The 27,819-nt window shown below is 33.7% G+C and overlaps 5 protein-coding genes across 10 annotated transcripts; 3 read left to right on the top strand and 2 right to left on the bottom strand.

Moving 5' to 3' along the window:
* Window positions 1–108: 108 nt before the first annotated feature.
* FC1 (serine/threonine-protein kinase AFC1) lies at window positions 109–4,339 on the bottom strand. Of its 3 annotated transcripts, none has more exons than XM_089784225.1 (12): window positions 4,019–4,339; window positions 3,475–3,649; window positions 3,114–3,140; window positions 2,817–2,970; window positions 2,683–2,731; window positions 2,418–2,565; window positions 2,109–2,200; window positions 1,796–1,952; window positions 1,648–1,712; window positions 1,189–1,286; window positions 1,002–1,107; window positions 109–579 (listed from the first exon to the last, which is right to left on the bottom strand). In XM_089784225.1, exons 1-12 carry the CDS (start codon window positions 4,124–4,126, stop codon window positions 421–423), a joined length of 1,338 nt encoding a protein of 445 aa, XP_089640351.1. In that variant the 5' UTR covers window positions 4,127–4,339; the 3' UTR covers window positions 109–420. The 3 variants fall into 3 exon arrangements, with proteins under 3 accessions (XP_089640351.1, XP_021289124.1, XP_021289125.1); XM_021433449.1 differs by having other exon boundaries at window positions 2,451–2,565; window positions 4,019–4,337; XM_021433450.1 differs by lacking the exons at window positions 2,418–2,565; window positions 2,683–2,731; window positions 3,114–3,140; window positions 3,475–3,649; window positions 4,019–4,339.
* An 865-nt stretch (window positions 4,340–5,204) lies between these two features.
* Window positions 5,205–7,493, bottom strand: LOC110420214 (pentatricopeptide repeat-containing protein At5g42450, mitochondrial-like). Of its 2 annotated transcripts, XM_089784269.1 has the most exons (2): window positions 6,434–7,493; window positions 5,205–6,334 (listed from the first exon to the last, which is right to left on the bottom strand). In XM_089784269.1, the coding sequence occupies exons 1-2, from the start codon at window positions 7,412–7,414 to the stop codon at window positions 5,840–5,842; spliced, it is 1,476 nt and encodes a 491-aa protein (XP_089640395.1). In that variant the 5' UTR covers window positions 7,415–7,493; the 3' UTR covers window positions 5,205–5,839. The 2 variants fall into 2 exon arrangements, with proteins under 2 accessions (XP_089640395.1, XP_021289123.2); XM_021433448.2 differs by having other exon boundaries at window positions 5,205–7,493.
* Window positions 7,494–13,244: 5,751 nt separating this feature from the next.
* On the top strand, window positions 13,245–15,265 carry LOC110420799 (F-box protein At2g39490-like). Of its 2 annotated transcripts, XM_021434175.1 has the most exons (4): window positions 13,245–13,332; window positions 13,441–14,289; window positions 14,394–14,552; window positions 14,751–15,265. In XM_021434175.1, the coding sequence occupies exons 2-4, from the start codon at window positions 13,450–13,452 to the stop codon at window positions 15,153–15,155; spliced, it is 1,404 nt and encodes a 467-aa protein (XP_021289850.1). In that variant the 5' UTR covers window positions 13,245–13,332; window positions 13,441–13,449; the 3' UTR covers window positions 15,156–15,265. The 2 variants fall into 2 exon arrangements, with proteins under 2 accessions (XP_021289850.1, XP_021289849.1); XM_021434174.1 differs by having other exon boundaries at window positions 13,259–14,289.
* A 3,372-nt stretch (window positions 15,266–18,637) lies between these two features.
* On the top strand, window positions 18,638–20,654 carry LOC110420595 (F-box protein At2g39490-like). Of its 2 annotated transcripts, XM_021433963.1 has the most exons (4): window positions 18,638–18,800; window positions 18,908–19,732; window positions 19,821–19,982; window positions 20,082–20,654. In XM_021433963.1, the coding sequence occupies exons 2-4, from the start codon at window positions 18,914–18,916 to the stop codon at window positions 20,493–20,495; spliced, it is 1,395 nt and encodes a 464-aa protein (XP_021289638.1). In that variant the 5' UTR covers window positions 18,638–18,800; window positions 18,908–18,913; the 3' UTR covers window positions 20,496–20,654. The 2 variants fall into 2 exon arrangements, with proteins under 2 accessions (XP_021289638.1, XP_021289637.1); XM_021433962.2 differs by lacking the exon at window positions 18,638–18,800 and having other exon boundaries at window positions 18,820–19,732.
* Window positions 20,655–24,211: 3,557 nt separating this feature from the next.
* On the top strand, window positions 24,212–27,323 carry LOC110420420 (diaminopimelate epimerase family protein). Its single transcript, XM_021433730.2, has 9 exons — window positions 24,212–24,702; window positions 24,784–24,951; window positions 25,195–25,265; window positions 25,475–25,532; window positions 25,611–25,790; window positions 26,136–26,220; window positions 26,401–26,460; window positions 26,556–26,629; window positions 26,896–27,323. Exons 1-9 carry the CDS (start codon window positions 24,430–24,432, stop codon window positions 27,010–27,012), a joined length of 1,086 nt encoding a protein of 361 aa, XP_021289405.1. The 5' UTR covers window positions 24,212–24,429; the 3' UTR covers window positions 27,013–27,323.
* The last annotated feature ends 496 nt before the right edge of the window (window positions 27,324–27,819 follow it).

Genomic DNA, 27,819 nt, shown 5'->3' with positions numbered 1-27,819 from the left:
ACATCATGATCATTCCCTTCTCATTCAGACTGCCCATCAAGTCAAGATTAGATAATTTTCTAAGATACTCTCCGATTTAAGTCACAGATTTGGATGCGAGTAGAAGCATAGTAAAAATTTTGAACACAACTTTTCTATTGCTCTTCTTGAACATCAGACCGCAAACCGGAAATTATCAGGTGGGTACAATTCACATAGGGCCACCAGATAACAAACATGCTGAGAAACAAAATGGAAACGAGGGGCAAACAAAAAGGAGAAGCTAATAGGGCATGTTCTGGAATAGGAATGAGTATACACTATACATATTATATTATATGATTCTGCAAATATCTTTAGAGACAAAAATGCCATTCAATATATGCCTCGCTATGCAAGGTTGCTCAAGCTCGTTATTAACAATGATTCACCAATCTCCAATTACAAAGGGTAGCCAAACCTTCTATGATCTCTTGTAAAAAATGGATGTCTTAGTGCTTCTCTAGCTTTAAGTCTCTCTGCTGGATCATACCGTAGTAGCCCTTGCAAGAGATCAATCAAATCGCCAGCAGAATGATCCACATGCTGCATTATTAAGTTCTGCAGCACATAAAACTAAAACAATTAGGAAAGAATAGCGGCTTAGGAGCAGAAGTCAGGGAACTAAAGAGCTGGTTGTGCCCAAAGTTCAACAATTTGGAGGGTATATCAACAACTTTAGAAACAAATGCACATGAAGATAAAGATGGACTCGTAACGGTATGGTTAAATGATTCAAAATAAACAGAACAGGCAATGAGTCCCAGTACCCTTCAAGATAAAGCCTTGCAAGCAAAAGCAATAAATAATTCTGCCATTTAATAATGGTCTTACATGCCTAGTAAGAAACACAAATGCTTCACCCCTCAAAAAGATTTACTGACATGACCATAAAAAGCAGGAAACTTAGTATTGGCAAGAACAAGCGAGTTAAGATAATTTCTAATAAGTTATTAAGAAGAGGCATCTTCAAAACAGCTTACCGGCAGACGGGGCAATTTCCAAACAGCCCTCAGGCTTTCTCTTGAAGTTGCACCATCGGGCCAATCCAATCGTGTGCCCCTCCGGAAGTATTTCTCAGCACGGCGGCTGAAACAATATCAGGCACAATGTAAGAACTTCTCCTGCAACATATTCACAGCAAGAACAAGCGACAGAGTGAACTCTTACTCAGCTCTGAGCACCATATGTTGGGGTAATGGCCCTAAAACCCTCTCCATCATGGCAAGATGCTCTAAGTTCTCATGAGTTTGGAAAAGTGCCTCACCCTGCTCATGAACAATATTCCAGGTTATTATGGCCCATAATCACTTTTGGGAGAAATGACAAGCTGCTCTAGATTCCCACAAACAACTTCATATAAAATGATATTATATTCTAGATACTAGCATATAGAATGAGATTTATCTTCTTGACATGCTTCATGCATCTTGTGTTACTTATATTAACTAATAACTAGCTCAAAAGTGATTTCTTAACAATATTATCATCTGCTCCAGCATTCAGTAAGACCAATAAGGCAATGACTTAAAAAATACAAATGCAAGTAAGGACTCGTTTCCATCTACATTTTAGGTGATTTTTTTCCATTGGGGTGGCGAGTGAAGAAGACTACAATAATTCACTTACAGAGCAAAGTTCAACCAGTATACAACCCACACTCCACAAGTCACAAGGATAGTTCCATCCTAGACCTGCAAAAACATCAAACAAATGATGTCAACAAGATGTGTACACATACACATCATGTGTAACCAAATGTGAAGATGATGATTACCAAGTATGACTTCTGGTGCACGATAATGCCGAGTTGACACCACATAGCTGTGATCCTGGTGTTCAAATGTTGTACTCCCAAAATCAATGAGCTTAATTGCGCTTGACTTTGGTAGATTCTTAAAATAGGAACCATCTTTTGTAGACCGTGATAAAAACTAAAGCACATGCAAAATAAAATTTTTCAAGAAATCAGCAATCAGAATTCAAAGATACCAAAGTGTCATTGTAAATAAACTGTAAATTAAGGAATCTAAAATTATACAAACAGAAGAACAAAAAGCATGCTTAGCGACCAGAAAAAGAAGCAATACCTTATAATCTGGCACCTTGATATATTCAGATGAAACAAGGAGAATGTTTTCCGGCTTTAAATCGGTGTGAATTAACTGCAAATCATGCATGACTGCACATTGGAGAAAGAAAAAAAACTCAGTTAACTAGATGCAAAAGTAACAAAACTTAGATTTATACATTATCATCATCAACCCCCAGCTTGTCCAACCAAAAATTAAGTTTGGTTCCAAGAAAAAGTAAGAACTTAAGCCAATAAAATTAACCAACTATAACCACACTATTTGCTTCAGACTAAAAGGGGTTTGAGCATCATGTAGATATAATACAGATTAAAAACAGTACAAGAATTATCCACACACATGCTACAGACTCCAAAATTTGTCTGCCAAGCTCCCGAACAAGATCAATGGGAAATGAACGGTAGCTGTTTTTGCGGAGAAAATCGTATAAGCTTGGTCCAAGCTTCTCAAATACCTGTTCAAACCATTTAAATTCATCCGCAAGTTTTTTAACTCACAGAATATTTAGGAATGAGGGAGCTTGCATTGCACCCTCAAATTAATCGAATTGCAAATACCAATAAATACTTACAATACAAATATGATTACGATAGTCAAACCAATTCCGTATTTGCACACAACTGCAAGGAATGAAACCACTTATACCATAATCACTTCAATTTCTACAATAAATACGAAAACAAAAAGACAAAATGACATCCTTACCGAGCACCACCAACATCATGCCTGGCAAGTCTCTGAAGGACGTCAATTTCAATCATGGCAGCTTCACGATACTTGTGTATGGAGCGAACAATTTTGATGGCCACAACTTCTTGCTTTTCATTGTCCAAACATTCAAGGACTTGTCCAAATGTTCCTGCAAATATACCATTCAATGGACCACAATCCATGTTAAGCAACAATCCAAAATATCTACATTGATTAGAACATCAAAATGCTCATCTAATGGCAGCCACACTCCCCATGTTTGCAAAAACTCAGATTCAAGAATACACTAACCTTCACCCATTTTACTGAGAATTCTGTCTGCAGGGATGAAGAATAAAAGAATATATGAGAACATACTATAAAATACCACATAAATGAGGGAATGATGCAAGAATATCAACGTGTTTGGCATGACAAAATAATTTCATTCTAAGATTTCCATAACAAGTTAAATATTCAAGAATATTCGAGGTGTTTGGCATGACAAAATAATTTCATTCTAGGATTTCCATAACAAGTTCAGTATCCAATGTCCAAAATCCATATTGCTTAAAATTCTCAAAAGATTATCCCGTTGCACATGTGGATGTAATTAACTTTACGCACAAAATATATACTGTCCTAAATTTTATGATAAGAGAGACCAATTTACATCGAGGAGTCAGGTTTTCTCCAACGGCGAAAACATAATGGCCATCTTTATCATCAGGTCTCCAAGGAGGAGAGCCATTGCGAGGAATTCCCCTGTAAAACATATTATTAGGATAAGAAAAATTAGCGATCCCTCCATTCCCGAATTCCTGACCGCAATATATTGCCGGAAGAACCTGCGAAACCAAAATAACAAAATAAAAAAAATCAAGAAAAAAATTCAGTTATCTAATCGAAAGATAATTTCTTTGCATAAAAACAATTAATTTATTAATTTAAAAAATAAAAGAAATTTAATTATCTATTAGTGAACATAACTTCTAATTGCAGTAAATTTTTCCAAAGAGTTATTTAAAATTTGCCAAATCACAAAAAAAAAAATTGAGGGAAAAATAGGGGAAATTTGTCAAATTACCACATCAAACAAAACGTCAAAGATTCACTATTATTCTGTAAATAATTTTTCAACATTCTCGACAAAATAATCTGAAAACTTCAACAAATCGAATAAAGGGAAAAAAAAAGAGAGAAATTTTTTCTTTTACCTTAGGAGGAGGAAGAGGAGGAGGCATATCCCACGTTAATCTGGGCCTTTTCCTGGGCCGTTTATCCATATTCTTGTGAGGAAACTCGATTATCCTCTGCGTCTCCATTTTTTCTTTCCCTATTTTTCTTATCTCTTTTTCTTTTTCCAATTCGATTTCCAAAAACTAAACAACACACACAGGAAGAATTCGTCGATTTGACGGGACCTACAATACGAAAAACTGAAGAGAAGATTCGTCGATTTGGGAGATTTTGAAACCCTAATCTTTTTTGGGGAGAGATCTGAGAAGCTAAACCTGAGGGGAGGATCTAACCCCGATGGCAGGTTTGGTTAACTCTAGATTTTCTAACTATGGTTAAAGGTGGGGACCACCATCGCTGGGTCCATTTATTCTTTTTGCCTCTTTTTGGGAAAGGGCACCTGTTAATCGATGCGTTTATTTGACGCGTGTAGATTAGTGGACCCGTGATAGCTTTAATGGGTCGGGCCCACGAGAGCTGGTTCTCTAGGTGTTGGGCTTTCTGTGAAACCCAAATGAATGATAAACTTTTTTGTTTTGCTGATTTTATTGAATTTTATTTAACTTTGTCACCATATTTTTCAATTCGGTTGATTTACAAAAAGAAAATACCAAAATCATAATATTTTATAGAAAATACCGGTAATGCAATTGGTAAATTTTCGTTAATTTTCATTATTTTATACACAAAATCAACAAAATTAAAAATATAGTGACAAAAATTAATAAAATTTAAAATATAATGATAAAAATAGTGACGAATTTGAACTTAATTATTATTAATATCTTTTATCATAAATTTAAATATTACGTAAGTATAAAAAAATTATTTAAATATTTCAAAAAATATATATTTTTCATCTCAACACTTTACTTTGTCTGTCCCACCTAATATGATAACGTTTATTAGTTCAACTTTTAAACATTTATATATAAATATTTGATCTACTTGTGAATGGTAGATCTCATTCTTGAATATGTGTAATAAATTTTTGATATATTAAATGAGATAAAACCTTGGAACAAAAGTTTTGAGATAATTTTACTCTAATTTCACATTCTTTACTTGTTAATATATAACAATAAGTTAAATATAATTGTCACAAATTTCAAATTAATGAACAATGAGACGAGCCTTAGGTTTACAATTAATAGGATTCTTCCACTAAAAATATCTTTTGAAATGAACGCGCGGGTCCATAACATAATCATCGTGTCCCAAAAGTATAATAATAAAAATTGCCACCTAGATAACATCGTGAGTCCTCTCATAAAAATTTCCATGTGGCATGCCACATGGCCTATTTACGTGGAAGAAGATTTGCCACATGGCATTCATTTATAAGCGAAATAAGGCATCAAAATAATAAAGAAGTTTTTGTTTCTTGTTCTCCTTGGCTTTTTCTCTCCATCTTCCCCATTTTTTCTTTTCCTTTCTGCTTAATAATCCGAGTGGAGACTATCCTGTTTAACAGATGTATGTGTCTCTGTTTGTTAATACTGTGGAGCTGTCAATTGTGCAGTCCTCTTTGGTAATGGTAATTGTCTTGCTCGAGCCCGCATGAGAGGCTATCCAATTTTCATACAAGCAGCAATGCTGGATTTGGAATCGAATTGCCCGAGGTTCGAATTGATTTGACACTTGGTCTCCTTTGTTGCTGAGTCTCCCAAGTCTACTATTCCCCATTGCTCTTTCTTGATATGTATTCGTTCCCAAAGGAAATGAAAGTGTGCCTTTAACAATAGAGGCAGTGCAGCCTAATCGAAGTCCAAGGACCATTCTATTTTTATTTCTACTGACTAGATGTAAAACTCCATTAGAAAGCTGGCAGCTTCACTATCCTGTGAGTGTTGGATACAAAACCTCAAGACTCTGTGGATCTCATCCATCTGGGAGTGTTTGCGTTCCCTACTCAGGAAAACATGAACTTTGTTTCTTACTTCAATCCAACTGCAGCCTGGAATTCTCTTCATCTGTTTCTCTTTCATCTCCCTCCTCAATGTTGATGCAATTTCCCATCTCCCAATGGCAACATGTGCGTTGGACAACATTATATATGATGAAACATCCTCAGGATCCAATGCCATGATTTTTCTGGCTGCAAATTCCCCCAATTCCGTATTTGAGTGAATCTGGCAGCCACCAAGCAGTGCTTTCCATAACCCAATACCTGGTTCAAATGGCAAATGCTGAATAAACTCCTCAGCTTCCTTGAAATGCCCAGACCGAGAGAGCAAATCCACCACACATGCATAATGCTCTGGTTTTAGCAAGTTGGGTTCCTCAGCTCTTGCCTTGTTGAAATATGAATAACCCTCAGCAACAAGACCAGCATGATTACAAGCCCATAATAAACCAAGAAGTGTAACATCATTAGGTCTAAAACCACTTACAAGCATCTTCTCAAAGAACTCTATGGCTTCCTTTCCTCTTCCATTCTGTGCGTAACCACATATCAAAGCATTCCAAGAAACTATATTTCTTGAATGAAGTTTATTAAAAACCAAGAGACTGTCTTCCATGCTTCCACATTTGGCATAAAAACTAATAAGAGCATTGCCAATAAACACATTAAGCTGGTCTCCCAAGCGCTTAAAAACACAAGCATGAAAACTTTTTCCCATTCCATGTGCAGCTATATTAGCAGCTGCAATAATAGCACAAGGGAAAGTGTTCTGGGTAGGCATCACCCCTTCTCTCAACATCCGAATAAAGAGATTCACAGCCTCTTCATTATGGCCAGTTTGGCTAAACCCAGCAATCATTGCATTCCAAGAAACAACGTTTCTCCCAGGCATCTCTTTAAACAACCATAAAGCCTCCTCAAACCTCTTTTTTCTCATGTATCCAGATATCAAAGTTGTGTAGGATACTACATTTGGTTGATGGGTATCTTCAAAAACCCTTCTTGCTTCCTCAATTGTACTCAACTTTGAATAAAAATCTAGACTTGCACTACCCACAAAAACATTTGAACTGAGGCCCATTTTTATTGCACAAGCATGAAGTTGCTTGCCAATGTTAAGGTCTTTTAGCAAAGTGGAAGAGTGAATTACGGTCCCAAACGTGAATTCATTGGGTCTAATATCGTTGAAGAGCATCCTGGAAAATAAAAGTATGGCTTCTTTATGCTGGTGTTGCTTAGAGAAGCTTCCAATTATGGAAGTGGCTGAAACTACATCTAAGTCAGACACTTCGTCGAACACTTGAGTAGCATTGAGAATAGGATTGGGTAGATTAGGTGAGGAAGGAATGTGAATATTGGAGGCCTTTTGGGTGTCAATGAGAGAGCTACGAGCTGCTGTGCAAGTTCTTCTGAAAATGGTGGCGGCTGCTACGAGAGGCAATCTACATTCTAGGAAAGTGTAATGCATCGAGTGATTTTGGTGTAGTTTATACACTTAAATAAAGGCTCGCTTAAAACAAAAATATAAATTAATAGGGAGAAAGGAAGAGCATAGTCGACGCTTTAACACTCCATGTTTGGAGATTGCCTTTATGCGAGAAGGGTTTGGAGGTATTGGTTGCATCTGGTAATTGACGAGACAAGTTTCTTTGATTCATATTTAAAAGAATAATTGTGTAGAAATTGTTTTAATAAATTTAGAATTATTAATAATTTGATATAGAGTGTTTAATTTTTTATGATTTTGTGAGAATTAAAAAAAAAAAACAGGAATAAGTGAGTTTTCCATCAACTTGATCTATGTGCTAATAATTTTTGGAATGTCTTTGTATCTAGCTATAGAAATTGGACTGCCCATGGAACGAAAGCAGAGAAGTAGCAAAGTGGCTAGAAGGGTCAAGTGGAAGCTGTTAGAATCGAATTGATTTATTCTTAACACTGATGAGACCTACAAATCAAGCTTAAAATGCACATTTACGAAGGGTTTAATTCGAGCTTCTAATGGAGAATGGATTGGTGGTTTTGTCTTAAATATTGACGCTACAGATAGCTTGATAATGGAACTTTGGAGCATTCGAGAGGGTTTATTGCTAGCTAAAAACTTGCAATTGAACCAATTGATCATTGAACTCGATGCAATAGTGTTAGTCTATTTCGTAAAGAAGGGTGTTGTGCCATCTCATCCATATGCTACTTTAATTTTTTATTGTGTTTTTTTGACTCAAAAAGGTGAGATAAGAAAGATTCGTCATATTTTTAAGGAAAGCAACATGTGTGCAAACTTCATTACTAATTTAGCTTAGCATTGTCTATTGGGAAAGACTTCCCTTAATAATCCTCCCATAGATTTGTATCCATTATTTATTAAGGATATGTTAGACTCTCTTAATCTGAAATTTTAAACTTAAGGTTTTTATGTATTAAAAAAAAAGTATAACGTTAATGTCATGTTAATATAAATTAACAAGTGATGTTTTGACTAATGATTATTAAATAAGTGTTAATTATAAAAATTTATTTGATTCAAAATAAAAATTATTATACTTATTGAGTATAATAAAAATATAAATACTTATATGAATTTTTTTAAATAGTATTAAAAAGAACCATGTAAGTTATTTGAAAGACAGAGGGCATTACATTTGGCTGACAAGGCAAATAGAAGTTTCAGTTTAACAAACTAGATTTCATGTTTAAGAATGGAGGTGAGTAGGGGAGAAAAGAGCAAAAAGATTATCCTTTGAGAAGGCTTTTACATGAAATTTGGATTTCAATTGGTTCTTTGACAATATTATTTCTCTGAATGTTCACTTGAATCTCCTCTGCATACCAGCATGCCCCAAGGATTCGAAGCTGAAGCTGTTTGAACATTTCTTAGATTTCAACATTGTGGGAACTGGAGTTGCAGATTTTGAGTTGATGACTGCTCTCTGGTTGATCAAGCCATGATCATCATTGGCAATGAGATTGGATGCCAAAGATGGAGGGTTTCGCCACTTTGGAAGCTGGCCTGTAATCATAAGTGTCTCCAGCAAGGGTGCAGTGTCAAGAACAGCCTCCAGAAATCTCCCTTTTTCCGGCAGTGGTTTTCCCTTAACAAGAGTAGTAATTACTTTTGAAGCAGGATTCACTAACAAGTCCTTGGAAGAAAATTTTCCCATTCGGATATGGCTACCAGAGTCTTGAACAAATGACTTTTTCAACAATGCAAGGTTGCTGGAATCAGTCAGGCTAGCATTGAACAACGGCCGAGAAATGCTGTTGGCTGCGGATGACTCATCAGAATAGTTGTTATATGCTTCAGATACAGTGTCTGATCCTCTGATATCTAGGTTTCCTTTCAAGATTTCCTGGTTCCGGCTGTCAGGTTGGACATGCGAAACAACAGAGCTGATTTCAGCCGAATTAGATGGCAAGAGCCTGTTCACTAGTTTCTTCAGTTCAGAAATTTCTGCCACTGATCTCTTCAACTGTTCTCTAGCTTCATCTCTTTCTTGGCAGGCATCAGATAAGAGTTGATATAATACATTTGTAGTCTCTTGGTGCATTCCCATTTCCCCCAGTAACGCCTCTCTCATTGATTCAAGTTCATAGTTGTAGCAGAGATGCCTGGATTTCAGTTCGAGCATGCTCTGCCAGATTGAAAATCAAATTAGGATGCATGGCAATAAGTCCTAGATATTCGACAACCAAGAAGTCCTAAATTAGGCTTGGCCTTCCTGGCATATGCCACCATGTAAACCTACGCTTAGATTATGAAGGCAATAACTCCAAATGCACTGTTCTTGCTGGTCTCAATCTTAACGAAGAAAATATAAGCTAATCATAATCATAAGTGAACTATATCCTGAAATCGAAAAATTTTGTCAGAGTATTACTGCAGAGTTCTACATATCAACAACATGGTACCACCTATTTCTTTATCTTAATTACAGTGATAACAGATCATTTGCATGCAAAGACATTATTAATTAACTTATGAATAAAACGAAGTCAGGTCGAAACTCTTACGGGTATAGAAATGAAAACCCAAGTTTTAAATCCCGCCATGATCATGTGAACTCAATGAAATCTGATCATTATCCCCTTAAATTGTTACTACTAAAAACCCTTTCTGCATATATGCTGTAGTTGAATTTTAAAACCCCAATCATCCATTTGCAATGCCAAAAAATAGAGCAAAAAAAGGAAAAAAAATAGCTACAATCATGTATCACAAATTTAACAATTAAAAAAAACAACAGAAAGTCTGTAACTAATGGAAAAAGTAAAGGCCTAAAATGAAGCCATTGGCAATAACCCTGGCCTTCAAGGGTGAAGGGAAAATTTGCCCTTGCTTACTCCATAAACCAACATCTCATAAATGAAGGAATTAAAACCACAAAGAAAAAAACAGAAGCATGACTAACCTCATTGTTATTCCACAATGAGTACATAGCTTTGTCTATTTTCTCTGTTTATTGCCCTGAACAAGAGCCTTATTAAGCACAGAAAGAAGATTAAATAAAAAAAAAAAAAAGCCTTATAGAAGAGGAACAGATTTATAAAAAGGGCAAGTCTTGTAGAAAAACATTCAACTTGGAATGAATAAAGCAAGTGGAAAAAACTTTCCCGAAATTGTTTTCTCTGATTCTATTGAACATTATCAAAAATGGAAAATCCACCCGCATCCACAGGGAATTTGATTCTTGTCTTGCTGTCCAGTTCTTATATTTGCATGACTAGGAACTGCACTGCTTGTCATTAATCACAATCCCAGTGTCTACAAGAAACAAAAGGAAACATTAGATTTCCCTAATCTCCAATCAGAGATTCTCTGCCATTTTTTCCCTTTACATTTCTTATAGTTGTCAGAAATTTTGATTTTTATTTAAGGTTGAAGGTTCATTTTACATATTTTAAATATGTAATGATTCATATTGTTTAATGGTGTGATTATTCCTCGATAAATGATTAAAATTTGAATTTCTTTTTCTTATTTTTTCAGTTCAATTGTCAAACAAAAATTTAGATATTTGTGAAATAACTTTCAGATTAATTTTATTCATTTAATTCAAATTTAGACCAGCGCAAGTCAAAAAAAAACTCTTTAAAAAATTATTAACATCCTGTAGATATAAATGATATATAACACAATAATCATTGAATAAACTAGCATTTTTAGGCAAAAATTTTATTTAAAATGTATATATAATATTAATAATAATAACAACCTACAGAATTATTTCTCTAAGCTATACATTTTGAGTCTTTGACTTTGCATATGTATCTGGAAGTGCACATGCACGTGCTATTACGAGAAATTGCAGAAAAGATATTGGGACTGAAAAATGCTTTCAATATTTTATCTAGGAGTCAACATCCTCTTGCTATTGCAACTTGCAAAAGATTTTTGAAGTGAAATTAAGGTAAAATCAGAACAAAACGTCTAACTTTGTTCCAATCAGCGGCAACGTTTGTTAAAACCATGACATGTCCTGGTGAGCTTTTCAAGTCACTGCTTATGCTTTTCTTCGCATGGAAGCTGGAAAAAAGCTTTGAAATATTGAATGCTTTGGGTTCAAAAAGACTCTTTAAGTAGGAAGAAAGAGTTTCAAGATAAGGTGAAAGGTGTTTTCAAGATGTTAATGCAAATGCACAACCAGAAACATAGCCTACAGTAACCTGTCTCTCCCAGGCCACCTCAGCATATACTTTCTCTCCAAGAGAATTTAGCTGACTGGTGTTCTGATTTCCTCAACTAATCCCTTGACTGATTCACAATTCAGGAGACTTAAGTTCACTGCATCTGTAAAAGTAAGGCTCGATTGACACAGGGAGATACAGAAGAAAATTAAGAACAGTATTCTCCACTGAGAATCCTGGGTCGCTTGGGCAGTAGCTAGTGGTTGGATATCTTGAATGGTAGAGGAATTGACTGGATCAACTTTTTCTTGGTGCTTTAATTATTTTACCCTTACATAAAAAGATGAGCAGCAGGCTTTAAATTCGCCGGCCAGGGAAAGAAAGCAGCGGAAAAAGTAGCTTAGAGGCAGATCTTTGACTGTTGCATATGGTGGATTAATTAAAAAGAAGATAAAGTATGGTCCATATTGGTATGTAAACTTTACAGCTATAATAATACTATTCAGCCGATTACAAAGAAAGCTTAATAATTAATCTGTTTGTGTAGTTGTTTATTTGATTAATATATGCATATGCAAAGATAAACAAACTAATTTGCCTTGACCAAGATTGAATGGCAACAATTTCAAGTTCCGACTATATCAAAAAGTTGTATGAAATCTCCATATGATGTGATTTGAACAAATTAATTTTAACACTACCAATAAGTTACGCTTGAATTATTAAAATTTTTTCTAAATCGAACGATGATAGTTCTCATTTGAATATTGATTTAATGACGATATATAAAATGATGCTGCTTCATTGGTCAACATATAAGTTTGATATTGTTTATCTATGTCATAACGTGACCCTAAGGCTCATTTGATAGAATTGTTATGTGATTATATTGTTGTTATGTTGATAGAAAATATTAATTGTCATCGAGTCTATTAATTTTTTATTAAAGATCTGTATATATAATAAAAAATTAAAAGCTTAGTTACATAAATAAATATAATTCAAGGACTCTGTTTAATACTTTAAATCATTTCTAAACAATTATAGGATCTATTTTCAATTGCAAACACAGTCCGTATATAGCAACATTTTCTAATTATAAAACAGTTAGAGGAACAGTTGGCTGAGTTTCTGTCGTAAACCCTTCCATGTCTCTGTCTTGCTCTTGTATTAAAATAATCAACATCCCAAAAATTGCTGTACCCATTTTCAACTTATTGTTATCTTTTCTCTCAGCAGCCGCTGCAGTAGTTTAAGTAATTGACAGCGACTTCAATTCTTATCTAGTCTAAACATGCAAATGTCAAATCAACTAAACCCAAGCAAAGTCGACAGGAACATGTGTTTGATCAAGTCTAATTATAGTCATCAAGGTAATTTTTTACTATAGTTTTATCTTTGATCGATGATCTAATGTGTTTTCAAGGCTTTACTTGCTTGCGGGTAATTTCCAAGTCAAATTGATATCTATTAACTTCACTTAACTATTACATTCATTTCTTTATTATGATTGAAAACGAAGGGAAAATGTCAAGAAGAAAATGAAAAATTTGGGCTCTTTTTTTGTAATTGTTTGGGTTTTAGGCCGACCAGGAAAGCAGCCATTCTAGCAGTTAAAGTCAATATATAAAGAAGGCTAACATTGTCTAGTGTTTCAGGACCTTGCTTTCTGGTGCCTATCCTGTAATAAATTGATTGGTATCAACTGTTTATCAAGTTATCTGAAATTTTCTTCTTTCTTCCTTTTTATTTTGATTGGTGGTATGCTTCTTTCTTGCTCTAGTAGATTCTTTAGCTAGAATGTTGTTCATGGTAACCTTGATAATTTATGTTGTCTAACGAGTAACAACTGATATGATTTTGCACCAGAAGAACAAAATGGAGGACAAAAGGTGTGATTTCATCAGCAGTTTACCGTCTGATATTCTGAGGCGGATCATTTCATTCCTTGCATTAGAACAGGCCATGAAAACAAGCGCCCTTTCGACTGTTTGGAGAAGTCTCTGGGTACCTGTTGAAGTAAACCTTCATGAAGCTAACAGAGAGATCAAAGATATTGTTGATTTGTTTTCCAAGCCTTATGAAAGTCATCAGGTATGGAAACTGTGCTTAAGCTTCCAGGATAGCAAGAGAGCACCTTCAGAAATGAAGGGTGAAATCATTGCTTTAGCTGCCAAAGGCGTTGACGAAGAACTTTATCTGGACTTCTCTGAGAGGCAGAAAGAGCAGGTAAAGAATCTCTGTTTGAAGCTGGAATCATGCTGTTCCTGTCATTCCTTGCTCGGCCACCCACCTCACGCAGCTACCTTTTCCAGTACTCTCAAGATGCTCCATGTTAGACGGCTTAGCAACCTTAGCAAAGATGTGATTTCCGCCTTGTTCTCCAGTTCTCAATTTCTCGAAAGCTTGAATCTTGAAGGATGTAATGGCTTGCAAAGCCTTGACATTGAAGCCAACCACTTCCTTCGAAGCTTGAAAGTAATAGATTGCCCAGACATGATCAATATCTCTGTTTCAGCAATAAATCTCAGATCGTTTTGGTATCAAGGAATACTTCCTCACCAGGTTCATCTTAAGAATACTTCAGACTTGGTTGAAGTGATGCTGGATTTGAGGAATGGTTCAGGGCCTAGTGAGTTTGATTGCGAAGATGTTCTTTCCCTCCTAGCTACTCTTAAGGATATTGAGGTCCTCAGAGTCAGCGGCTGGCTTTTCGAGGTACTATGCTTTTACCCCATTAAACTGAAAAGTCCTTTCTTCCAAACTTTCAAAATGCTTATACCTTAATCCCGGACAAGAATCATACCCATGGCTTTCTATAGTGGTTATGCTTAGGTGGAGTGATATTTCGGAGGTTGGATTTCAACTTCAACAAGTTAAAGCAATTGAGCTGGATGGATTCTGCCATGAACAACACCAAGCGGGATTCCCTAGCTTGCTTCCTTAACATATGCCCTTCCTTGGAGAAGTTGCTAATTGAAGTAAGAGCCTACTACACTACTAATTTCCTGCGAGTATATAATCAATGAACGTTAAAATTCAACTTAAATTTTTTTTAAACTTCGTGAAAAGTCTAAATCAGACACAATATATGATACGGAAGAAGTACTATTTATATATATAGAGTAGTTCAAATTTCCGACCTTTCACTCACTTCTTAACTTGGATAAAACCTGCAGATTGATCCAAACCGAGGTCATTTACCCTGTCCATATTTTCACCATTACTGGCATGAACCTCACCTCTGGATGGATTATACATCTGTGATGTCTAACACTTCACAATTGGAGCACCTGAAGGTCGTTGAGTTTATGGGTTATACAAATGAAGAAGATCAGTCGCTGCTTATTGATCTTTTACTAAAGAAGGGAAGTTTGCTCGAGTCAGTAACTGTTACTTCACCACAGCATCATTCCTGGCAGGTTGCAAAGATCCCTGATGATCAGAGTCAACTGAGTCAGACATGGCAATCAGGCAACCAGCAAAAGCAGAATGCTGTTTTGTCTCTAATCAAATTCATCATCAGGATCCAAAATTCATTGTTCACAAGGATTGCACTTTTGCACAAGAATGCAACACCTTGAATAATAAATTAAACCCAAAGGGCTGTTTCCTTGAACTCCCTGCGAAAATTATCCTGCTGCTGTATCACATTTGCTGTAGTCTTACCCTCATTATGTACAAGTTGATTTTATCTGGGGAAATTGAATTAATGTAGCACAAATTGTAAGATTCCATGGTTTCATTGAATAAGTCATATCTATAGAGGGCATATATATATGCGGCAAAAACTACTGAAAATTTCCAAATTTGAAAGCAGCATATACTCTTCGGGTCACTTTCTTTCAGTCAACTTTCGAAACTTGAAGATTTGAGCAGGGAATAGTTGCTATGGCAGTCGATATAATACCGTACTCACAATCCCATCAAAAGCAAATTATGCAGATACGTTTAGACTTGTGTGACAATTAATAAAGGTTTTTCATGTTTAAATCGCATTTTCTTTAGTATCACAAGCAAATTAGATAGATAAAGTTAGACTTGTGTGACAATTAATGGTCAAAATACTTAGTCTCTGTATTAGGGTATTTTTTTAATTTAGTTTCTTTACTCAAAATTTTTTTAATTTAATCTTTCTATTTAAAATTAATTATCTCTATATTACTGACATCAACTTGTGTTGACATGATGACATAGCACTACCACATCATAATTTGGATTTAAAATGCCACGTGCCACTTTTATTCTTCAAAACAATATGTGGTCTTCTAATAAATATGCCAAAGCCTTTACCATCACACCAAAACCCTTACTTATAGTTATAATTTGCTTGTGTTTTATTTATTTTTTTCTTCTCTTCTCTCTTTTTCTTTTTTTCCTCAAATTATGTCACTTTGAAGTATTTTTATACTTTCAAAAACCCTTTGAAGCTTTCTTCTCCAAAAAAGAAAGTTATAAAACCACGTAGTTTTAAAGAAAGAAAGAAAAAAAAAGAAACAAAAGGAGATAAAAAAAGAAAAACTAAAACACAAGCAAGTTATAACTATGAATAAAGGGTTGAATGTGGTGGTAAAAGTTTTGGTATACTTGTTAAAGATCTTAACTTCAAATTTCAACTAAAGCACATTTTTTTTAAGAATAAAAATGCCACGTGTCAACATCTTGATGTGCCACTTCAACAAACTCAAAGTGTGATGTGGCAATGGTATGTCACTTTTGTGATGACAGGGCAATGCCATGTCATCTAGTCATGCTTACGTGGCAATGTTGAGGTTAGCATCTAGTGTTACGTCAGCGTTAATGTCAACAAGCTAATTCATCTTGATGTGCTATGTCAACACTTGAACTCAAAGTGTGACGTGGCAATGCCATGTCATCTAGCCATGCTTATGTGGCAATTTCGCATTAGCATCTAGTGTTACGTCAATGCTGATGTCAACAAGTTAATTAAAAATGTGCTATGAATTAAATTAAAGTAATTTTTAAAATAAAATAATTAAAATATCGTGATTTGAGTTGAAAGATTAAATTGAAGAAAATACCCTAATACAGAAACTTTTCAAATATTTTGACTGACAATTAATAAAGGTTTTTAATGTTTAAATCCTATTTTCTTTAGTATAACAAGCAAATTAAGCAGTAGGTTGAGACTAATATGACAAGCAATAAATATTTTTCATGTTTGAATCTCATTTTCTTTAATATTTTTATTTATTTATCTATTCCGACCATAAATCTATAATATATATATATATATATAAAAGTAAGAACGTTGAAAAATTTTTTGATTGATGAAAATAATCATATTTATTCATTATATTTATCATTTCAAATATTTATTATTAATATTAATAAAATTTATGTAATTTGTAAATATATAAGAACTTTAATTGTATCTAATACTTCCATTAAAAATATTTTTATATTGAAAATTAATATTAATAAAATTTATCTGATTTGTAAATAGAAATTTTAATTATATTGAATAACTTTTATTAAAATAATATTTTTCTTAATTTCAAAAATATTGAATAATTTATAAAATCACGTATAACTTATGTAACAATAAATATTAATCATCTTAAATCTGATAAAAATATATAACCTATAAATTTGAATTAAGATCTCAACTAATTAATAAATTTATTTAATAAAAATTTACCATTACATTAAGCAGATTAATTAATTAGAACAGATTAATTGATATTCTAAAATTCTTCATAGCATTTTGACTTTCATGCTTTGCCACACTTGTTGTTCTCTTTGAAGATTCACCACTGTTGAATGTCGTACCAAAATCTGTACTTAACTTTACAGCATTTTCGGCGTGAAAAATCTAACCTCTGACTTTAGACAAAAAGCCTTGCAACAATTATTAAATTAAGAGGTACGAGTGTGCTTGCGATCTAAGGTGAAATCTAGTCATTGCAAAAAGGATAGTCCAATTTCAAATATTTATGCCAATTTTTCAAAGGAAAATGCACGAGCAGATCCAAAAAGCCCAAGTTTGACGTGGCTTCTGATAATATCTTGCTTAGCACTTAATCAAAATTCAATACATAAAGTGGTCATTGCTTTTGTAATAATACATCAAATATAAACCTTGGATAATTATAAAAAATAAATAAAATTTTCTTGTTAATGATTATGAAACCCAGAAATTAAAACTTTAGCTTCAGCTACTATTATCACTTTGGGTAATAGCAAAGACAGGGAAACACTAAATTGGCCCATAAGAAAGAACAAATAAAAAAAATATTAAGTACCTGGAAAAAGTTGACTAAAGATGCAAAAGACCAACCAATTCCCAGTTATTTAAGGTCAATGAATACACACGTTGTTTTCCTGTGTTTATATATCATTTTATTCCCTCCATCAAATTATACCATATTGACTCATTAATTAATATATTATTTTTTTATTTAAAAAAATAATGTTCAAATCTTTTTAATATTCAAAGTAATAATAAATTTCGGATTTGAATGTATGAAATGCTTCGCTTTTGAGGTGGCTTTCTCCACCAACACTAGTACTTCAGTTCAAAAAAAAAAAACTATTACTACCAATCATATCAATCAATAATAATGGCAAGATTTTTTTTTAACCATTTTATATAATTCAAAATTGATAAATTTTGTATTTATTAAAAAAATTAACTTGATATTAGAAATTTTATATCCTAAAATTATATATATTACAGAAACAAATAATATATATTTATCTTATTCATAACTTAATTTTAATAAACTAACAAAATTGTAATATAAGATAGTCCATACAATTGTCCAACTTTTTGTTTTTCTTTTCTTTCAGACATAGCCCAATTTGCGTGTTCATGCTAATTGACTTTTTCTGCCTACTTTAAAATGGCTCTCACTATTCAACGTACGGCCCAATGACTTGTCGGTTTGATCAAGTCTAATGGTAATCCCGTTCAGCACTAACAAATTTATAGTTAAATCAATTAAATTTAACATTGACTTCTAGAAACATGAAGTCCATGCGTAGAGGTGTTTATATAAGGCAAAGGGCATCCTCGTGGAACTGCAAAGTGGTTCAGGTCCATGGATTTCACATCGCCCTGAAAGCTCAAAAAGGGGTACGGGTAGTGGTACACCTTGCACAGCATTCACACAGACATTGATATCCTTTGAAATACGGATCATAAATTTGTCTCAAAGTCTTTTGAATTGGAAAACACGTCAAGCAACCGGCTCTCTAGGGATAAGGTAGCAACTAGTGTATCCACTGACTGGGGAAATTTTCTTCTTAATTTGCTCGTTCTTGTATGCAAATAATCTGTAAGTTGTTGTCTAACGGTTTGTTTTTGAACCAGGGGAGGATGGAAATGGAAGATGGGAGGCATGATTTTATCAGCAGTTTGCCTCAAGATATTCTGAAACGCATCGTATCTCTCCTTCCTTTGGACGAGGCAGTGAGAACGAGCACTTTTTCAACTGTATGGAGAAGCCTCTGGGTACCTGTTTTCGTACCCTGTCATGAAGAAGCTGAAGGAGAGCTGAAAGAAATCATCTGTATGCTCTCCAAGTCTTATGATAGTCATCGGATATGGAAACTCTGTTTAAACTACCAGGATAGCAAGAAAGCAGCTTCAGAAACTATGTATGACGTGTTCGTTTTAGCTACCAAAGGGGTAGAACAAGAACTTATCCTAGAGTTCTCTAAGAGGGAGACAGAGGTCAAGGATTTCCATCTGAAGTTCAAGCCAACTTGCCCTGCCTCAGGGGCAGTCAGCTTTTCCACTCTCAAGATGCTTCGTCTTAGATCAGTTAACAACCTCGGTAAAGATTTGACTTCTGGCCTATTCTCCAGTTGTAAGTGTCTTGAAAGCTTAGAGCTTGAAAAGTGTAGTGGATTGCAAAGCCTAGATATAGAGGCCAATTACAACCTTCAAAGCCTGAAAGTACTGGATTGTCCAGACATGGTCAACATCAGAGTCTCAGCAAGACATCTCAGATCGTTTTGGTATCAAGGTGTTCTTCCTCAGGTTCAGCTGAAGAATGCTTTAGACTTGGTGGAAGTGATGCTTGATTTGAGAGATGGTTTTTGTAGTTGTGAGTTTGATTGTGAGGATGTTGTTTCTTTCCTAACTTCTCTCAAGGAAATTGAGACCCTGACTATTAGCAGTTGGCTTCTTGAGGTATAGTTCTCTTATTACCCAAATAAACTGAATCCTCTTTTCTTCTACTTCCATTCCTGACAAGAAACACTTGCCTTTCCATCTATAGTGGTTGTGTTCAGGAGGAGTAATCTTTTCAAGGCTGGAATTGAGATTCAACAAGTTAAAGGAATTGAGCTGGATGGAGCACTCTGGAATGAACAAGACAAAACGGGACTCACTGGCTTGCTTCCTGAACATTTGTCCTGCCCTGGAGAAGTTACTAATCAAAGTAAGAGTCTGTTTGCCTACAAGTTTTTCCAGCATTACTTCAAATAATGTTTCAATGTAATCTTTCATTCACGTTTTTGTCCGAATAAAAAACCTGCAGATTGATCCCGGCCTCAACTCTATATCTTGCCCATATTTTCACCAATACTTGCATGAACCTCACCTTTGGATGGATGATGCAACAGTGAAGTCCAATACTTCACAGCTCGAAAACCTCAAGATTGTTGAATTCTGGGGTTATAAAAGTGAGGAAGACCAGGTTTTGCTGTTAGAACTTTTACTGGAGAAGGCAAACATGCTGGAGTCAATAACTGTTACTTCACCAGAGAATCATTCATGGGAGGTTGCAAAGATCCCTCAGAGTCAGCTAAAGCAGACATGGAATACAAGTAACCAACAAAAGCAGAACGCTGTTTTTTCTCTTTTCAAGGCCTTCTTTATGGCATTTTTTGAAGAGATTCATGTTGTTTTCTGTCCAGAAAAGGTTGAAATTTATAATATGAGTTGGTTTTGAATCTCACTTGTGTATTTTGATGGAACAAGCTGTATTAACATTCTCAATCTGTACATGTCAGATTGAGTAACGCTTGCTTGCTTAAGCTCTATTTTAATGGGCTATCTCTGATGGATTCATTTAATTTGCAATGACAATGCAGCTTAACAGCTTGAACCCGATGCCCTGACCTAATTAAAAAAAAGGGATTTCAGAGATTGATTAACAGGAATGATTATGGAAGTACATAAATCACGAATACCTAATATGAACAAAAATCTTTATTTAATTTAATATGTCGTTTGATTTTTTTTATAATTTTAGTCAATTGATTTGTAAACTTTTCATAATTTAGAATTTAAAACTTAAAATTAACATGTGACGTAAAATTCTGACAAAAACGTCAAAAGATTTCTATTTATCCACGACATTGTGCATTTCACTAGAATTTAGTTTTTATTTCGAAAGATGTGACTTGGCAGCAGCCCGCACTTCTTTCTCAGGGCTTTCGTTTACTTGTCGTTGTTTTAATTCCTTTTTATATTAATAACAGAGGAGAATGATGCTGCCCAGTCCCAGCCTTATTACTCGTTAGGTATTATTCAGTCAAAAAATTACATATATTTCTAGACTCAGATGTTACATTTTGCCGTATTTCTTTACCTTACCCTTCAAGTAACCAAAAATAATTGAATATGGACAAATTGAATAATCTTACTTACTGATTATATACTATGATTTAGGAGTCAAAAAATCTAATTAAAAATTTCAATCTCACAGAATATAAGAATTTAATTTCCCGAAATCTATATACCTACTCCGTACACTAAGAAAATATTTTCCACCCCAACATGTCAAAAATTACTCACAAGTTTTCCTTTGGAGTTCGCTGTAAGGAAAGCTTTAATTATCAATATGTCACTTTCCTTCAGCAGAATTTTGGAAAGTTAAAATCTTCTAGTAGGGAAATAAAGGGCTCTGTGAAGAGGTTGCTTGGACAACTAGGAATTGAGACTTTGGTGTAGGACGGTAATGAAATTCCTCAACCGATCACCGACAGTCCGGCAAGTAAGGAATAGCTGACCAGGCTTATGTCATAGTGGTGGACCTCAACTTGGATTTGAATACTTGTACAATAATTTTTTTATACAAAATTTAATTATAATTGTAATTACAATTATATTTATTTAAGTAATAAATAATTCAAGGTTTAATGGTTTCTTTGAAGAAAAAAAAATCTCTTATTTCGATAATAACAGGAAGGAGTTAGCTAATTTTTGTTAGATGATTAAAGACAAAAGGAATAAATGTTAAAATTTTTTAAAATTAATACGTTAAACTTAACCAATAATCAAAATATTTATAATAGATAATAATTTTATATATCATGTCAATAAATAAGAACAAAAAAATAATTATAATAGTTTTTTAAAAAAATTGTACTAAAAAATATTTGTTTAATTCAAATTCATTAATTATTAACTCTGTAATAAAAAGGCTATATTTCAATATAAATAGTTAAATTATTTATAAAAAACTCATCATCTGTTTTATTTTGAGTCATGTTTCCGTAATTTTCATTGTTGAAAAAGACTTTATCTGTAATTGTTGTAAAAATCGAAAGAGTTAAAATTATGTGAATTAATCTATTAATCAAGTGATAATTTCTAAATTTTTCTATTTTTGTTAATCTTTTGTACAATTCAGAAAATATCTTAATATCTTCCAAACCTTAGTAATGAAGTATATCAAGCTCATGATGTCTCAATTGTGAGGGTCATTTTATTATTTTTTATTTGTATTAATTATTAAATAAAAAACTTAATTGAGAAAACCATTAAAAACATATATAATAAAAAAATTTTAAAAATTTTAGAGAGTCATGACCCTCATACACTACCTTTCATCACTTATTAAAAAATATATAATAAATAAAAAATTTTGAAAATTTTGTAAAAGTCATCTACCCTATAGTAGTTGAGTTTGAATTCTCTCTCTTCTTTTTATATTATTATAAATAAAAATTTTTAAACTCCATTTTAACAAATTCAACTTAAAATTTAACTAAAAATTTGTATTTGTATATATACATGTATGTATAAATTATTGATTTTATTGCTGATATGATTAAATTCGTGTCTTATTGTATTCAACTTGGAGTTGGACTCAACATTTTATTAAAAAACATTATTTATCTCATTATTGATAGTTTTGCTCTTAGAGATATATTTTGGTTTAAACTTAAGCTACCATTGGTTCAAAGTTTTTATTAAAATTTAATATATCGAGACATTTTTTCATTAAAATTTATTTAATTTACATCCGAACACTTGATATTCTCTGATTAAATTAAAATATTTTTTTAAATAATAAATAATAAGAAAATACTTGATTGATGACCCAAAATTCGAAATTTGACATTTTCTCATCTCATCATGTTGTCACTTGCAAAACCTAATGGATATTTTGCAAAGTGTTAAAGATGGTTCACTGTGTTCTACCATTGACAATAGCTGGGAAAGGAATAATCTTTCAAGCTCTGTGTTAAATGCAAACTTCCAGAACAAATAATAAAAGTGTTAATCGAAGAAAATTTTAGTTATCATGTAACATCTTATTCAATTTCTTTGAAAATTCTCCCCGTAATGAAAATTCTTTTAAGTCAATTTCAAAGTTCTCTTGTTACTTGTCAAAATGCTTTTAATTTTGGAGCTAATGTATGATTGTGGTGAAGGTTAAAAGCATTGGTACTGAAAGAGCTTTGTGGTGGCACTTGGCAGGCCACATGAGTGACTAAAATCAATCCTTTCGTTTTCCTTCTCGATGAAATAATTTTATATAAGAGTAAGCAATTGAGCGGTTCGATCGATTTGATCCATTATATTTAAAGATCAAATAAATTAAATATTTTTAAAAAAATCGACGAGAAGGGACCAAACATAAAAGAGGATTGAATTGATCAAATATTGAATTGGTTCAGTTTTAGATCAAAATTTTATTTTTTTATAAATTACAATATTAAAATTTATAAACTTCATCCATTATTATAAAATATGGAATGAAAATTAGTAATTAAAATATGTATTTTATATAAATTTTAAAATAATATATATAAGTTTGGTTTTTTGATTAGTTCGATCTAAAAATTTTAAATTATCAAATAAATCAACTAGATTAAACTTTTTGGATCAATAGACTCAATAAATAAATTGGACTGAACTATTTTACTCAAATCGCATTTAGTTCGATTGAGTCATTAGTCTGGTTCAATTTTGCTCACTCCTAATTTTAGAATTACAAATTTTACACCTAAAATAATCTACATTTTGTATAAAAGAGAAAAAAATGTTAAATTATGTCTCAATCGAATTACCGATATTAAATGAATATCATCATTAATACTGTGATTAGTAAAAAAAATGGAAAAAGGTGAAAAAAGCTAGTAAATTAATAGTAATTAAGAGAAGGGAATGTACAAATTAATCAGAAATGATTGAAGTAAAATATTTTTTAAAATAGGCTTAAGCCCTTAATCTCAAAACCCAAAGGCCCAAACACAAGGTGTCCACAATAGGACAGCCCGTCTTCTAACGGGCCTTAAATTTCAAGCTCGGGCTCCACAGCCCGATTAATTACGGAAAAATTGTTCTTATATTTCTTCCCGTGATTTTTTTTTTAATTAAAAAAATCAGGTTGAGTAATGTGAAGAATGATAAAATTATAAGATGTGCAAGTGAAGTTTATCTTTATTTCAGTGATACCCTCATGATCACAAAATTCTGATTCGTTCATTTCCATACAGGTTCCACGGTTCACGGGCCGCGCAAGATTCCAGCGCTTCTCTTTTATTACATAACAGAGACAAATTGCAGCTCCCTTTGACCAGCTGGGACTCAACGGCACACCAACACCCAAAAACCCGCCGCCAAAAAGTCAAGAAAGAAGCCGAAACCTGATGGCCATCGCCGCCACCATTTCCCTCTCTCTCCCGCTCCAAACCCGCCGTTTCTCCTCAGCCGGCGCCGCTCCTTTTCGATCAGCTCCTACTCTTCATTTCGATTGTCTCCGTTCCAACCTCTCTCTTAAAAACCCTAGCTTTCGAGTCTCCGCATCTTCCATGAGCATCGGAACCCCCGAGAAAATCTCCACGACGTCGTTTCTTGACCGAAGAGAAAGTGGATTCGTTCACTTCGTCAAGTACCACGGCCTCGGGAACGACTTCATTTTGGTAATATGTCTAATTTATCTCTCTTAGCTGAGAAAACGTAGGAGGAATTGCCTTAGCTGATTTTGTTGTTTGTTGGTAAAGGTTGATAATCGAGATTCGACGGAGCCGAGGATTACGCCGGAGCAAGCGGTGAAGTTGTGCGATAGGAACTTTGGTGTCGGAGCTGATGGAGTGATTTTTGCGATGCCGGGAACCAACTTCACTGATTATACTATGAGAATCTTTAATTCTGATGGTAGCGAGCCTGAGGTAATCTGCTTTCTTTTTATTAGTAAAAGTGTTATTTGCTTTTCTGCCTTTACTTTTGGAAGCTAAAAGAAAGCATTGAAAGTAATAACCAATGGAGCGTTAGTTTATCACTTGGATGCTTTGCTTTCTTTTGCTGAAAATGATTGTTATTACTGACATTGAATACGGAGTGGTTTCTCGCTGTAAGTGTGTGTGAAGGATTAAAACTTTGGTTAAGTTTTTAATCGATACTTGTTCTTCTAGATGTGTGGTAATGGGGTGCGGTGCTTTGCCAGATTCATTGCTGAGCTCGAGAATTTGCACGGGAAGCAAAGGTATTGTCAATGATTTGTTTTCTATTTTCCTGAGAGTTCATGCTAGGATGCTGATTGTTTGAAGATACCACACTCATATATTTTATTCCCTTTGCTTCTAATGGTAACTGAATTGTTAAAAGGCAGCTTATAACAATGTATTTTCCGTATGAGTTTACTACCAGAAATGTCTTTTTGTAGTTTCATTCTCTGTTCTAAATTTTATGCAGTTTTACTGTGTATACTGGTGCTGGGTTAATTGTTCCAGAAATTCAAGATGATGGGAAGGTATATTTTTTGGAAACCTGTATGTTACAGTTTATCTATGGTGCTTAATGCATCTGACATTGAGCGGCATAATTTCAGGTTAAAGTTGATATGGGCGAACCAATTCTTAAAGCGTCAGATGTTCCTACAAAATTACCAGCAAATAAAGATCAATCTGTTGTTAAATCAGATCTTAATGTAGATGGAGTGATTTGGAATGTGACTTGTGTTAGTATGGGGAATCCCCACTGTGTAACTTTTGGCACCAAGGGAAGCCAGGTTTGTAATCCAGATGATGACTGATAAGATGATTAACCTGGAGTTTATATTTATATGAACTATTCCTAGTTACACTTCCTCTGCAATATTTGAACATTATGCTCTTTCCTTACTGTGTATCAAGCCTACTCTTTGAAGTTAGGTATAGCTTATGCTAGAAGAGAAGACATCTATCACTCTACCAAAATTTTCTTGGCAGACCAATAATGTGCATGTGTTAGAGGATCATAACTTTTTAGCCACTACATCCTTCAAGAGAGAAAGATATTTTTTTCAATTTTCCTTTCTTTTTTCATTTGCATTTCCTGATAATTTATTTTTTGCTTAATGATTGTGATTGAGCAGAACTTGACAGTCGATGAACTAAATTTAGCAGCAGTTGGTCCTAAATTTGAGCATCATGAAATGTTCCCAGCTAGGACTAACACAGGTTAGTTTTTTATCTACTCTCTGAGATGATCTTTTGAAATCAATTCCGTTGCTAACATCTATTAGCAGCTTCATATTTTGGTACATGAAGAATTGGTTTTTCTATTGCATAGTTGTCATTTATCTCGTTTGATAAGTAAATCCACAGTCTAATTATGAATGTGTTTTATATCATTTGCAGAATTTGTGGAAGTTTTCTCCCGTTCACACTTGAAAATGCGTGTTTGGGAGCGTGGAGCAGGTTAGTTATACTTACCACCTGCCTAGATAAAATCTTTAATTGTCACGGGTCAGTTTTTGTTCTGGCTAAAAGCTCAAGTCAATTGCATTTCATAGGAGCAACACTGGCTTGTGGAACTGGAGCTTGTGCTGTGGTGGTTGCAGCTGTTCTAGAAGGACGTGCTGGGAGGGTAAGTGTAGGACATGATGTTTAAATTGCGTTAATGAAATAAGTCAATGAGCATATGCGTGCGAGATGGGGCATTGAGATATTTTCATCTTGAAGTAGTTGACCTAGGTTTCTTAATTCATATCCCAATCCATTTCTGCATTTTTGAAGCATAATTTCTGCAAGTAGATGATTTTCACTTTCTTAGGAGTGTTGTTAAGATGCTGACTTGAGGCAAAAGATTTTGGTTTGTGCTCCTCACAACTGACTATTCTTGTTGCAAAACAGAGTTGCACGGTCGATTTGCCTGGAGGCCCGTTGGAGATTGAATGGAGGGAGGAAGACAATCATGTGTACATGACAGGCCCAGCTGAAGTAGTGTTTTACGGATCAGTGCCACTGTGATGAGTCATAATAGAAGAGAGCTCATTGTTTATTTTTGCTTGAATTTTGTAGAAATATAAGAGAAATGGTATCACGTGTTTGCTCATATCATGGTTCTGGCCTTTTTGTTTTGAACGACAGCCATCGTGGTAATGTCATTTCCTGCAGCCTACATTTGATTCAAAGTTCTAGCTTTTGCTCTTTACTATGAAATTACCCATGGATCGGGATCTGATCGATACCCATGATTAACAATTTTTGGGTCAAATAATGATTACTTTGCTAGGTTTTGTACTAGTAAGTAATTATAAATGTTGATTTGATTAAGCTAAGTATTCTAAGTTATCATAAACTTTGATTTGATTGAACCTGGTTGAACTGATTAAGTAATCCTATATCGGTACTTAAGCGAATAAATTAAAAAGAAACAGATTATCCATGCTCCTTTCTTTTTCATTTCTTTTTGGTGTCTTTTAAGTTTTAATAATTTTTTTAAAAAATTGAACTATTTGAAAATTTTAAGTAATTTTTTATTTTTTATTATGTTTAATAAAAGTTTTATATTTTTATTTTAAATTAAATAAATATTTATAATTAATTATTAATTATTTATTATTAATATGTTATAATGAATGATAATGTTAATGGTAATATGATTGCATGTTGTTTTTCATTCACTATATCAATATTACATGTGAGCATAAAAATGAAAAAAAAAATTATTAATAACAGTTAATTAATTATGATTTATTTTTTGATCTCAAATACAAAAGTCTTAAATTTTAAAATAATTTAAAATTGTTTTTAACATTATATCAAAAATTAATC

This window comes from Theobroma umbraticum, unplaced genomic scaffold (genome assembly GCF_002168275.2).
Source record: "Theobroma umbraticum cultivar Fairchild unplaced genomic scaffold, ASM216827v3 scaffold_86.0, whole genome shotgun sequence".
NCBI classification, from domain to species: Eukaryota; Viridiplantae; Streptophyta; class Magnoliopsida; order Malvales; family Malvaceae; genus Theobroma; species Theobroma umbraticum.
The sequence above is the reverse complement of the archived record's forward strand: the minus strand, read 5'-3'. Positions and strand labels throughout refer to the sequence as shown.